Source organism: Carettochelys insculpta, chromosome 12 (assembly GCF_033958435.1).
Source record: "Carettochelys insculpta isolate YL-2023 chromosome 12, ASM3395843v1, whole genome shotgun sequence".
NCBI classification, from domain to species: Eukaryota; Metazoa; Chordata; order Testudines; family Carettochelyidae; genus Carettochelys; species Carettochelys insculpta.
Window position 1 is genome coordinate 45,580,465 of NC_134148.1, and position 13,723 is coordinate 45,594,187.

General features: G+C 67.1%; 1 protein-coding gene across 1 annotated transcript; it reads right to left on the minus strand.

Annotated features, from left to right (window-relative positions):
- Window positions 1-1,267: 1,267 nt before the first annotated feature.
- LOC142019873 (mesoderm posterior protein 1-like) lies at window positions 1,268-2,548 on the minus strand. Its single transcript, XM_075007222.1, has 2 exons — window positions 1,784-2,548; window positions 1,268-1,321 (listed from the first exon to the last, which is right to left on the minus strand). Exons 1-2 carry the CDS (start codon window positions 2,546-2,548, stop codon window positions 1,268-1,270), a joined length of 819 nt encoding a protein of 272 aa, XP_074863323.1.
- Window positions 2,549-13,723: the final 11,175 nt, after the last annotated feature.

Here is a 13,723-nt window from a genome sequence, read left to right on the forward strand (position 1 = left end):
AGCAAATGGACACAGCCTGTTAGAACAAGGAGCAGGAGCGGGGTAGGACACAGGCTGAGCTCTCCCACCCTGGCTAAGCCCCACGGGGGCCTTAAAGGCAGCCAGGCCATGTATCAGCAGGCAGCTGGCACCAGCTGGCACTGGTGGCGGGGAAGGCAGGACGGCCGCTGCACGTGGTGGGCACAGCTGGGGCTCTGGGGCCGGGCACAGCCTACCCAGGCCGGTGCAAACAGGAGAGGGTGCCAGCAGCACCCCCGGACCTGAGCACCGCCTCCGTGGCTCCTTAGGCCACCAAGGAGGCTCAGATGGGTGCCAACCAAGGACCCCACATACAGGCAGGTTCAGGTCCCCTTCCCTGCCCTGGGGCTGCTTCAGCCCAATCCAGTGCTCTCTGTGGGTCCCATGGGTCACAGGAATGTGTGTGAGGAAGGGAACCCTGTCCCTCTCCCCCACAGGAAGCACCATGCAGCTCAGGGCAACCGTCCCCGCCACAGGCGAGGGGCTCGTGTGGCATCCGAGCAGCTCTGGATTCCCCCACCCCCGCCCAGAGGGTTTGCAAAGGGACCTGCCCCAGCTGGGAGCCCCCACACCCAGTCAACCCCTGCCCACCAGGGGCTCCTCCCAAGACACGGTGGGGGGCAAGAACCAGGGGCTGAGCCCAGGAGTCCAGGCTCCCGGTGCCCCACCCGAGTGGCAGGGCAGCCTCCCCAGCGCCAGTGCCAGCGCCAGCTCCAGACGGGGGCCTATGCAGACCAGCCTGTTGGGGGGAATGGCTCCCTTCCTGCCCCTCGCCCCCCCCCCGGGCCAACCCACGCGGCAGCCAGAAGCAGGAGGTCACAGGCAGGTTTATTCATTCACAGCATCACATCAGCTTGCAAAGCTCCTCAGCCTCATCCCCAGCCTGGACAAAACTCAATAAATACCGCCCCCACCCTGCATGTGCCCCCGCCTCCCCCACCCTGCATGTGCCCCTGCCTCCCGTGTCCTGCACGTGCCCCACACCAGCCTTCCCCGCCCTGCCCCACGCCTCCCCCCATCCCCACGCCTGCAGGTGCCACGGCCCCGCATGCCCACGCCTGCATGGCCATGCATAGCTGCACTGTCCCTGGAAAGGTGCCCAGCTCCAGGGCAGAGGCTCTCAGGTAGCAGCACAGTCCCTCCCGTGTCGCGGGGGCCCTCTTCAGCCAGGCTGCTGGGCTGGGCTCACGAGGACTGGCTCTGCCCCAGCTGCTGCTCAGGCTTGCCTGGCTGGCGGCCGTGCGGTCGGTCAGTCCTGGGGAAGCAGGGCCTCCAGCAAGGAGAGCAGCTCTCCAGACAGGTCCTGCGGAGAGAGGCAGCAGGGATCAGTGGTGCCACGCAGCCAAGGCCAGACTCTCCTGGCGCTGACTCCAGGGGCCGGGCACAGGGGGCCTCTCAATGGCCCCACAAAATGCCCCAAGCAGGGTGGGGCCAGGGCTCCCGGAGCGCAGGCTCTGTGCAGCGGCAGCTGGCGCCCAGCGGGCCGGGGCAGGGATGGTGTGCGGTGCAGCAGAGCCCTGGCACGGAGCAGCACCAAGCCCCTGGCCGCCAGCTCTGCATGGCGCCGCGTCGGCTCCAGAACCTCCCCCCCCACCCGCCATGCCCTCGCCTTGGGCAGCGCAGGCCGCCCGGGTCGGCGGAGAGCCTGATTCCCAGGAGAGCCCGAGGCTGGGCCCCAGCAAAGCGCACCAGCCGCAGAGCCACTGGCGGCACCCCCAGCCCCACGCAGGACGTGGCCTAGGCCGCAAGGGGAGTGCGAACGTACCTGGGAGGCCGGGCCCACGGCTGCAAACTCGGTGGGCAGCAGCGTCGCGCCTGCAGCCGCCATTCGCACCCCACATGGCTCCGGGGGCGTCGCTGCACCGGGGCAGGGAGGGGCTGAGCGCCAAGCGGCCGTGTCTGCGCCGAGGGCCCGGAGCGGCTGCGGCTCTGTCTCTGCAGCAGGGCAGTAGGCGGGCGACACCCAGGCCTCCGTGGCCACGGGGGACCCTTCCCACTGAGCCAGAGGTGCTGCCCGCAGTCCTGCAGCCCTGGCCTGGCAGCAGCCCAGCCCCTCGGGGCACAGGCGGCAGCTCCGGGGCGCGCCCGCCCTCCTCTGGGCCAGCGCCTCCTCGCTGAGCCCCAGCAGCTGCGACAGGTGGGAGATGTAGCGGGTGGCCAGGCGCAGGGTCTCAATCTTGGTCAGGCTCTGGCTGGCGGGTGCCACCGAGGGAGGCAGGTAGCATCTCAGGGTGTGGAGCGCCTTGGCCAGGTTCCTCATGCGCAGCTTCTCCCGCTCGCTGGCGCTCTGCCTCTGCCCGCAGCCCGCCCGGCCGCGCGCCCCACGCCCGCTGCCTGCCCTGGCCCGGCTGCCCTGCCTGCTCCCATAGGCTGGGCACAGGCCCACCCTGCCTCGCGGTGGCAGCACCAGCCTGGGGGAGGCAGGGCCACTGCCGCAGGGCTCCGGCGGGGCTGGGCAGAGGGGGTGCAGGGGCGAGAGGCCGCAGGAGTCTGTGGAGGGCGTTGGGGAGCAGCTGCTGTACCCCTCCATGGCGGGAGGGGCCCTGCCCCACGCCTGCAGCAGGGCCTGGCCTGGCAGCAGCGGCAGCGGGGCAGGAGAGCTGGCCATGGCTGCCGGCGTCGCAGGGCTGTGGGGAGAGAGGGCGGCAGGCCAGGCTTTATGCTGGGGCTGAGGTGTGAAGTGGCACCTTCACAGGCCCCCTCAGAACATCAAAGCCGGGGCCGGGGCCGGGGCCGGGGCTGGAGAGAGCTGCTGTGAAGTGGCTGGTGCTGAGCAAGCGAGCGGTGTGACTGGTCGTCAACCCTTCCGCCCCCGCTGCCCGCCCAGCTGCCCCTGCCCAGCTGCCCCATGCCCAGCTGCCCCTGCCCAGCTGCCCCGCTGCCCCATGCCCAGCTGCCCCATGCCCAGCTGGCTGGCAGGACCCAGGGCTGCTCTGTGTGCCTGGGCTGGGCTCGCCCCCCCCACAGCCAGGTCCTAGCAATGTGCCCCCAGGGGCCCCAGAGGCTGCGCTGCCTCCCTCAGGGCAGGGCCCCCAGTCCGCAGCACAGAGGGGGACAGAGGTCCCCAGCCACATGGGGCGGAGGGCGCAGGGGCCCTGGCGCTGAGCGTTACCCACTTCTCAAGCCGTCCTGCTGCAACAGGGGGCAGGGCCTGGCCTGGGGGCGCCTGGGGCAGCACCTCCTGCAGCGGGGCCTGAGCCAAACCCAGCCCCACCGTGGGTGGCTGCAGCACTGGGTCCGCCCCAGCTCCTGAGCCCTGGCGCCGGTACTCCGGGGGGCAGCCAGCCACCCCATGGACAGCCCAGGCCCAGCTCCTGAGCCCTGTCGCCGGTGCTCTGGGGGACAGCCAGCCACCCCATGGACAGCCCAGGCCCAGTCCTGAGCCCTGGTGCCGGTACTCCGGGGGGACAGCCAGCCACCCCATGGACAGCCCAGGCCCAGCTCCTGAGCCCTGGCGCCGGTACTCCGGGGGGCAGCCAGCCACCCCATGGACAGCCCAGGCCCAGTCCTGAGCCCTGGCGCCGGTACTCCGGGGGGCAGCCAGCCACCCCATGGACAGCCCAGGCCCAGCTCCTGAGCCCTGGCGCCGGTGCTCTGGGGGACAGCCAGCCACCCCTTGGACAGCCCAGTCCCAGTCCTGAGCCCTGGTGCCGGTACTCCGGGGGGCAGCCAGCCACCCCTTGGACAGCCCAGGCCCAGTCCTGGGCAGGGGTCTCGGCCTGGGGCAGGGGGCAGGAGGGAACCAGAGCCAGAGCAGCCTCCCCTCCCAGCCCGGAGCTAATGGCATTTCACACTCTGCCACTAATGAGCCCGGCAGCCCCTGGCCTGGGGCCCCCTTCCCCCTCTCAGCCTGCTGGCTGCAGGGGGCAGGAAGGAGGGGCTGGCTGGCTGCTGAGGGCCAGTGGGCGAGAGGGGTTGGGAAGTGGGTGCCCAGCAGGGCTGGGAAGACCCAGGTGCCCCCCCGTTGGTGGGGTGGCAGCAGTGGGCTCAGCCCCAGCTGCTCAGGGACGCTGCTGCCACGCCAGGCAGGCAGCTCAGAGCAGGGCCCCTGTGCCAGGGCCGGAGCACTTGTGAAGCGAGAATATTAAACCCCCCCTCAGCACACCCTGCCAGAGACTGGCTCTGGAGGGACCTTGGTGGCAGTGCATTGGGGGCTGGTCGCAGGAGCAGGGCCCAGAGAAACCCCGGGGGGGCGCCCAGGGCCACAGCAGGCCCCTCCAGCCCTAAGAGCCTCCAGCCCTGGGGCTTCTGCCCCACAGTGCCTCTCCCCAGGACAGCGGCCCCCCGACAGGCCAACAGGGACAGCCAGGCAGGGGCTGAGATTAGCACATCCCCCCTTGCACAGATGATTCCCTTGGAGCAGCCTGGCCAGCCCACCCCTACCCTCTCGGCACAGGGCTGTGAGTTCTTCTCCAAAGGACCAGGCAGGGCAGATGGGCACCTGGCCTGGGCCTGGCAGGCAGGACTCAGGCTCCACTCCTATCTGTGTCACTCTCTCCCCGAGCACGTTCCCACTCCGTGCCTCAGTTTCCCCATCTGTGGCATGGCACTAGAATGCAAGCTCCCCAGGGTGGGGCTGTGTCCCAGCTTAGTGCGGGCTGTGGTTGCCTGTCACAGTGAGGCTCTTGTCCCTGACTGGACCCCCAGAGATCTGTATCACAATCCCCCACCCAGGTGTGGGGCTGGACACCCCTCCTGGAGAGTTCTCAGGCAGGGCTGTCCCGGATGTTCCCAACCAGCTCTAGTGATGAGAAGCCCAGACCCAAGGCAGAAGAAGGGCGCCCCAGTTCCTGTGGAACCAGACCTTTCTTGCTAAGGGTGTGAAGAGCTGGGAGGGCCCCCGGGGCTGAGTTCCCAGGCCCAGGGCAGCTGGCACTTGACACGCTGGGTGTAAAGGTTGCCTGGGAAACCCAGGGCTGCAGCTCTGAAAAGAAAACAGCAAGGGGAGAGGCTCCCAAGGGAACGTGGCGTGCGTGGGACACGCTTCCAAAGCAGCCCTCCCTCTGGCCCTGGTGTGCGCACAAGCACGAGGGCAGGTGTGTGCACAGGTCCCGCTGCACTGGCACAGACAGGCCGACCACGAGCACTGACCCATCCACAGAGGTACAGCAAGTTCCTGCTCAGCTGCTCCAGCCCGGTGCAGAGCGCTGCGCACAGAGGCATGGGCGGGTGAGCGCCGCGAGGGAGCCATGGCCCGGCTGGGGGCGCTCTGCTGCTTAGCTCGGAGGCAGCCGAACCTCTCCCCAGCGCCCGGCGTACCGGGAAGACTGGTGAGACCCTGCACTAGTGCAGGCACGAAGAGTGCACCCTCGCACTAAAGGGGGTGAGCAAACCTACACCTGGCCCCGCTTCTCATCCCTGCCACCAGCAGCCCCCCGCCCCGTGTGATGGAATCCAAACCGGGGCAAGGCCGGTTCTGTTCCCATGACACTCCGCTCGGCGCGGTAGGAAACCACGTCTGTCAGACGTCAGAGCTTTGGTGCTCGGGCTGGACGTGCGACTGCACCGACCCAAGAGCAGGAACCGATCTCAACACTGGCACTGAGATGGCCGAGCCTGGGACCCCGCAGCCAATCATGCTGTGCCCCATTCATTCATGCCCCCGGCACACCTGCCCACACTGCACAGACTCCCCCGCACTGGTACAGGCGTGTCTGGCCGCACACCCGCCTCCATCTGGCCACACTCGCCCAGGGCTGGGGGCTTAGTGGAGGCTTGGAGGTTTCCTGCCTGGTCGCTCCTCTCGTTTCTGCTGCCACCCCCCCCCCCACATCCTGCATCCTCCTAGCAGCTGCTGGGGGTGGGGGGCTGGAGACCCCTCTGGGCCCTGCCGCAGGGTTCTGGCAAGTGCTGGCATTCCCCCCGCGTCTCCACCCCGCCGCCCTCGTGGGGGGAACTCAGCGTGAGGGAGGTGGGAGCTCAGAGCCCCCTGCCCGGCCCCTGCCCAGTGTGTGACGCTGGCAGCAGCCACGCCCCCACCCCAGGGCCCCTGTGGGGAGCAAGGTGTTTGGCGGGCGGCAGCAGGCTGAGCACTCAGGCACCCCACGCCCTCCGGCGACGGGGCAGGGACTGGAGTCCCGGCTGCCCCTCGCTGGCCCTGGGACCTGCCCGGGCACGCGGGCACCTGGGCTCCGCTGCTTCTGGTCAGTGGCACTCCAAAGGGAAGCATGGCCACAGGGAGGGCTGTGTTCTCCACTGCGCTGCGCTGCGCCGCACCACACCCGGTGCTGGGGCCTCTCAGCAGACAGCACACCAAGCGCAGGGCAGTGCCAGCTCTGCCCCCACCCACAGCGCCAGGCAGTGCCAGCTCTGCCCCCTCACCAGCAGCGTGATCAGGAACTGATGCTGGGCTCTTGGTTTGGGGCCCTTAGAAGCCCCTTCTGCACAGCTCAGGAGCAGAACCTGTCAGAGAGCACCTGTGTGGAGAGCCTGGCACAGGGCGTATGTGTGCAGTGTGTCACAGAATATGCATGCAGTGTCACAGGGTGTGTGTGTGCAGTGTGTCACAGAACACACGTACAGTGTCACCGGGCGTGTGTGCAGTGTCTCACAGAACACATGTGCAGTGTCACATGGCGTGTGCGCAGTGTGTCGCAGAACACGTGTGCAGTGTCACAGGGCTTGTGCATGCAGTGTGTCAGAACACGTGTGCAGTGTCACAGGACGTGTGTGTGCAGTGTGTCACAGAACACGTGTGCAGTGTGTGACAGAACACATGTGCAGTGTCACACGGCATGTGTGCAGTGTGTCACAGAACACGTATGGAAGATGGGGGGCTGCTGGTGGCAGGGATGAGAAGCGGGGCCAGGCGTAGGTTTGCTCACCCCCTTTAGTGCGAGGGTGCACTCTTCATGCCTGCACTAGTGCAGGGTCTCACCAGTCTTCCTGGTATGCCGGGCGCTGGGGTGGCTGCTGGGAGAGGTTCGGCTGCCTCTGCGCTAAGCAGCAGAGCGCCCCCAGCCGGGCCGTGGCTCCCTCGCGGTGCTCACCCGCCCATGCCTCTGTGCACGGTGCTCTGCACTGGGCTGGAGGAAACGCACCTGCCTGCAAGCGATAGTGGGACTGTTGTGTGCTGCAGAGACCTGCTGGGCTAGTACACAAGGCAGGACTTCAAATCAGTGGCACTTCTGCAACCCACTGATCTGCAGCCCATCCTGGACATGGATCCTTCACTCCCACAGACTGTGAGAGGCCGACCTGGCCTCACCTACATACAGCCTCCAGCCTTACGCGCCTCCTCGCCAGCCACTGCAAATCACAAACCAGCACCTCTAGGCCTGGAACCGGCCCCTGCAATGGTCCTCGCTGCCAACGCTGCTCACATATCTACACCAGTGACATCCTCACAGGACCTAACACCAACCACACCATCAGGGGCTCCTTTACCTGCACATCTACTGGTATAATATACGCCATCATGTGCCAGCAATGCCCCCCTGCGATTTACATTGGCCAAACTGGACAGTCTCTCCGTAAAAGAATAACAGGACATAAATCAGACATCAGGAACGGTGATGTACAGAAGCCTGTGGGGGAACACTTCAATCTCCCTGGACATTCAGTGGCAGATTTAAGGGTGACAGTCCTGAAACAGAAATTTCAAAAACCAAATGGAGAGAGAAATCTCTGAGCTGCAATTTATTTGCAAATTTGACTCCACTAGCCAAGGATTAAACAGAGACTGGGAGTGGCTGGTCTCTTACAAAGGCAGCTTCTCTGCCCTGGGTGTTGTTAGCTCCCCATTAGACGCTGACAAAGGCTCACATCCCCCTGTCTGATCTGACCTGTTTTTCCTCTTTTGATAAGTACTGTTGATACTGGGCCATTTCCACCTTGCTGAATAGACGCTGTCAGCTCTGGCCCTCCCCCTTTACTGGGACCCCACTCTTTAAATACCCCTCTGAAACCACCCCCCGCCCCCATGCATCTGACAAAGTGGGTCTCTGCCCACGAAAGCTCATGCTCCAAAATATCTGTCAGTCTATAAGGTGCCACAAGACTTCTTGTTGTTCTCGAGGGCAGGACGATTGGCACAGAAGGGCGCAGCCTGATAGGCAGGGAAAAGGGCGGAGGAGTTGGATGCATGGGCTGAGGTGGAGCTGGACGTAGGAGGCAGGTTTGTGGAGAGTCTCTGGGTAAGGCTAAAAGGGGCAAAGAGCTGGGGAGAAGTCATGGCCGGGGCCTGTGGCAGACCACCTAGCCCAGGGGAAGAGGCAGATGAGGTGTTGTCACCCAAAGCACGGGGCTTGGTGGTGATGGGGGACTTCAGCGTGTCAGGCAGCTCTTGGGAAAGTACCACAGCAGGGCACAGGTCAGCCAAGCGCTTGGCATGTGGGGACACCTGTTTGTTTCAGAAGGCGGGGGCAGCTACCCGCAGGGAGGCTGTTCTAGTTTAGAACAGGGGAACTGGCTGAGAACCTGGGCACAGCCGGCAGCTTGGGCGGAAGGACAGCGTTCATGATCCTAGGGAGTGGTAGGAGGCAGAACAGGAAAATAACAACAGTGGGTTGCAGGAACGCAGCCTTCAGCACACTTGGGAGCAGGTAGGTGAGCTCCCACTGGAGGCAAAACTACAAGGAAAACTCGGGAAGGCAGTTGGCAGTTTTTCAAAGAGACATTATTAGGGGCACCCGAGAAAGCATCCGCGAGGCGACGAGACGCGAGGCAGAGCGTGGGCAGCGCGGAACCACTGCTCAGGGAAGAGGGGAAACGGGAACAGAAAACGGGGAGATGGCGGACGTGCTGTTCCTCTGCCTCTGCTTGGTGTTCACCGAGGCAGCTGGTGGTAACTGGCTGCCTGGCACAGAGAGCTGGAATCGCGGTGGGGTCAGATGTGAAATGGGAAACCAGCGCGTCCCAAATCCGCAGAGCCGTTCGGAGGCCGTTGCCAGGCTCTGAGGGTGTGCGCCCGGGAGCACTGCAGGAGCTGGGGGCAGTGTGGGAGCCAGTCGCTGTCGTCTTGGCAAAGCCGGGGAACACGGGAGAGCTGGGAGGCGTTTCTGGGCAGGAAAAGCTCACTAAGGGCTCCCTGTGCAAACGTCCGGACACCAGTAAGGGGACAGGTAACAGCCAGCACGGGCGCGTCAGGCACCAGTCACGTCAAAGCAGCCCGACAGCTCTGCTTCGCCTGGACACTGGGTCCTGCGGGCAGGGAGGGAACTGGTGGGAGTGGCAGATCTTGGCTTTGGTGAAGCGTTAGAGAGTCTCACACGACCGGAACGCCAGCCTAGGCAGTGCCACTGTCGGGGGCGCGACCGGCTGGAGACCGGCTCCCAGGGAGTACTCAACAGTTCACTCATGCTGGAAGGGCATTGAGGGGGGAGACGCCTGCGCCCAGGCCGGGGGAGGGGAGACGCCTGCGCCCAGCCCGGGGGAGGGGAGACGCCTGCGCCCAGCCCGGGGGAGGGAGACGCCTGCGCCCAGCTCGGGGGAGGAGACGCCTGCGCCCAGCCCGGGGGAGGGAGACGCCTGCGCCCAGCTCGGGGGAGGGGAGACGCCTGCGCCCAGCTCGGGGGAGGGAGACGCCTGCGCCCAGCTCGGGGGAGGGGAGACGCCTGCGCCCAGCCCAGGGGAGGGAGACGCCTGCGCCCAGCTCGGGGGAGGGGAGACGCCTGCGCCCAGCCCAGGGGAGGAGACGCCTGCGCCCAGCCCGGGAGAGGGAGACGCCTGCGCCCAGCTCGGGGGAGGGGAGACGCCTGCGCCCAGCTCGGGAGAGGGAGACGCCTGCGCCCAGCTCGGGGGAGGGGAGACGCCTGCGCCCAGTCCGGGGGAGGGAGACGCCTGCGCCCAGCTCGGGGGAGGGAGACGCCTGCGCCCAGTCCGGGGGAGGGAGATGCCTGCGCCCAGCTCGGGGGAGGGAGACGCCTGCGCCCAGTCTGGGGGAGGGGAGACGCCTGCGCCCAGCTCGGGGGAGGGAGATGCCTGCGCCCAGCTCGGGGGAGGGAGATGCCTGCGCCCAGCTCGGGGGAGGGGAGACGCCTGCGCCCAGCTCGGGGGAGGGAGATGCCTGCGCCCAGCCCGCGGGGTGTCGAGGGGGGATGTCCCTGAACGCAGTTTGAAGCAGCTGCCCGGCAGCCGGCCCGACCCCTCAGTCTAGGGCCAGACCCCTGGCCAGCCATGCCAGTCCCACGCCTAGCCCTGTGAGCTGCTTGCCCAGAGCGCCCCCGCGCCGAGTGCCAGGTGGTGAGGGCTGTGGGGGCTGGCACTGCTGCCCTGCCCTGCCCTGCAGGGAGGCTGTGACCTGGTGTGGCCGGAGGCCGGAGGCTGTATCTTGCTGTGGCTGACCTGCAGGTGGGGCCAGGTTAACCTTTTGTGGGCACAGCACCAAATGTGTCCGTGGGCCCTATGGGGCAATGGCACATGGATGGGGGGTGAGTCCCTGCAGCCAGGGGCCGGCCAGGGGCAGCCCAGCCCAGCCCAGCACCAGGGCAGGGAGCACAAACCCACAGTGGTCAGACTCCCCCCCCAGCCCTATAGGCAGAGCCACCACCCCAGCGCCCCACACTGACCCCTGCCCCCACAGCTCCAGCACGCAGGGCCCCTCGCCCCACACCCGGCCAGGGCCAGCCCTAGGGGGTGCAGGGCTCTGGACAACCCCCCTCCACCCCAGGCCCTGTCTCCACCCCACCTCTTCCCCACAACCCCTGCCAGCCCTGCTCTGTCCCCTCCCCCACCACCGGGATGGGTTTGTCCCTTCCTGCCTCCAGGGAGCAGGTGAGTGGGGGTGGGCCCAGCTCCAGCTGCCAGCACCAGCCCCCCCAGCTCATCCCCTGGGCTGCCTGGGCCCTGTGGGCCCCCAAGTGCAAGGCCCAGGGTGGTCCCCCAACTCTTTTCTCTGGGGGTACACTCTACTCCCAGCTGCATTCAGCCCATGGGCAGTGACAGGCAGGCTGAGCTGCGGGTGCAGCAGGGGATGGAGGGGCCCTGGCCTGGCGGGTGAGCTGGGTGGGGGGGGGCCCTGGCCTGGTGGGTGAGCTGGGGGGGAGGGGCCCTGGCCTGGTGGGTGAGCCAGGGGGGAGGGGCCCTGGCCTGGCAGGTGAGCTGCGGGGAGAGGAGCCCCACTGGCCACAGGCCAGACTGAGATCAGTCCATGGTGGGCAGCGGGAAGGAGTCAGCGGGCCAGCAGGCTCCCCTCGCAAGCTATGGCCCCAGCCCTGCAGGCCCTCAGGCCGCGCCGTGCTCCCGAAATAGCCGCCCGCGTGCATGCCCTGAGCCCCGATGCGGCACGCTGCTCCGGCGCCCCAGGCACCAGGGCCTGGCGCGTCACTCCAGCACGCGTACCCTGCGCCATGCACTCCGCGTACATGCCCTGCGCCCCGATGAGGCACTCTGCTCCGGCGCCCCAGGCACCAGGACCTGGCGCGTCACTCCAGCACGCGTGCCCTGCGCCATGCACTCCGCGTACATGCCCTGCGCCCCGATGAGGCACGCTGCTCCGGCGCCCCAGGCACCAGGGCCTGGCGCGTCACTCCAGCACGCGTGCCCTGCGCCATGCACTCCGCGTGCATGCCCTGCGCCCCGATGAGGCACGCTGCTCCGGCGCCCCAGGCACCAGGGCCTGGCGCGTCACTCCAGCACGCGTGCCCTGCGCCATGCACTCCGCGTGCATGCCCTGCGCCCCGATGAGGCACGCTGCTCCGGCGCCCCAGGCACCAGGACCTGGCGCGTCACTCCAGCACGCGTGCCCTGCGCCATGCACTCCGCGTGCATGCCCTGCGCCCCGATGAGGCACGCTGCTCCGGCGCCCCAGGCACCAGGGCCTGGCGCGTCACTCCAGCACGCGTGCCCTGCGCCATGCACTCCGCGTGCATGCCCTGCGCCCCGATGAGGCACGCTGCTCCGGCGCCCCAGGCACCAGGGCCTGGCGCGTCACTCCAGCACGCGTGCCCTGCGCCATGCACTCCGCGTGCATGCCCTGCGCCCCGATGAGGCACGCTGCTCCGGCGCCCCAGGCACCAGGGCCTGGCGCGTCACTCCAGCATGCGGTGCCGCTTAGGCAGTGCCACGTGCCAAAACAGCCTCTTCCGAAACCTCCCACAGATAAGCTACGCCCCCCATGTGCCTTGTGCAGCTTGTTCACGCTTCCAGCACCGGCTGGGCGCAGCCCCCGTCGTCCAGGAGCCAAAGGAGAGAGGCTGCAACCCACCGCCCAGTCGGGCTCACAGCTGGACGCAAGCTGGGCCACCCATGGGAGCAGCCGCCTGGACATGCCAGCAGGACACTGAGCAGAGATGCCCCCCAGCAGCATGGCTGCGAGCCCTGCCTGGGACATGCCCCGGGAACCCGCCCAGACAGGCCGGGGCTGCCCCAGTGGGAGAGCTAGGCCCAGGACTCAGCCTCACCTGCCTTGCCCAGGGGCTGGAGGGCTAGGCCAGGGCATGGGACTCCCTGTATTCTTCACAACTGGCCAGCAGCTCTGGGGAAGCACCCCGAAGAACAGGCAGAGCAGGGCTTGGGCCATGGCATGAGGAGTGAGGCCAGGCATGGCCCCAGGATCTGGGGGTTAGGGGAGGCCAGGCCAGGAGCCAAGCGAACCCTGGGATCTGGGGGTCAGAGACAGTGTTCCCTCTAAGATTTTCCTTCTATAGGCAGAATAAACGTGTGCACCGAGGCACGTGTGGCTGTGTCCACACACACGCTGCCCATCACGGGTGGCTGGGGGTGCTCTGCTGTCAGCTGGGTGGCACCTGACTCTCCTGGGCAGCTCCCCCACGCTCAGCTCACAGGGACACTGGTTAGAGGAGGCCGGGGCAGGGCCACACAAACCCCTGGGTCTGGCTGAGGGGAGGCGGAGGCAGGGGCCATTTGAACCCCGGGACCTGGGTCTGGGGAAGCCAGGCCAGGCGCCACGTCCCAGGGTTTGGTGCACTTCAAGCTAGCTGAGCCAGGCCTGGTGGGGTGCAACGCCTGGAAGCTGCAGCCTGATGTACCCACCCTGGGAAGCAGGCGTGGGGTCTCCCAGGAGGGGTACCTCACCCTGGAACATTTACCAGGGCGTGGGGCTCGTCCCTTTGTGCTCAGGCACGGCTGGCCAGCCAGGACTTAGCTCGGGGCAGGGCTGGCCAGAGGCACACAGGAGGTCAGACTAGGGGATCACACCTGTCTCTTCTGGCCTTCAGTCTACGGTCCGGGCCTGCTTGCTCCACGGTGTGCGGCTGATGGAGCTGGGGATGGGACTCAGGCGTGCTGGGGTTTCACTGGCTCAGCCTTGCCCTCTGTGTGCTGCATTGCATTGCGGCAGCCGTGCCGAGCAGCCCGTTGGTGGCTCTCCACGATAACGACGGCAAAGCACCCAGGTCTCTCCACTGCGGGCCGCATCCTCCAGAAGGTCAAGGTCCTGCATGCCCTGGCACACTGAGCAGCTCCCCTGGCCCGGGGACAGCCCTGGGCTCTGTGGGGTTGGGCTGGTTCCCGCAAGGAGGGATGGTAAGAAAATTAGCAGCTCTCACTGCCATGTGAATTGGTCCTTGCACACTTCCCAGCGCAGGGTAGCGCCAATTAAAGGGCAGAGGTGTCAGAACTGCCACCTCTGCAAATGGGGCTGGCTTTCCCAGGGGCCTCCTGCCTCAGCCCGGCCTGGCCTCTGTGGGTTTTGACACCTCCATGCAACCTGGGGAGGTGCCACTTCACACCTCTGGCCTCAGCATAAAGCCCAGGCTGCTGCGTCTGCCCACACTCAGCCTGAGGAGCCCCAGACCCCACAAGC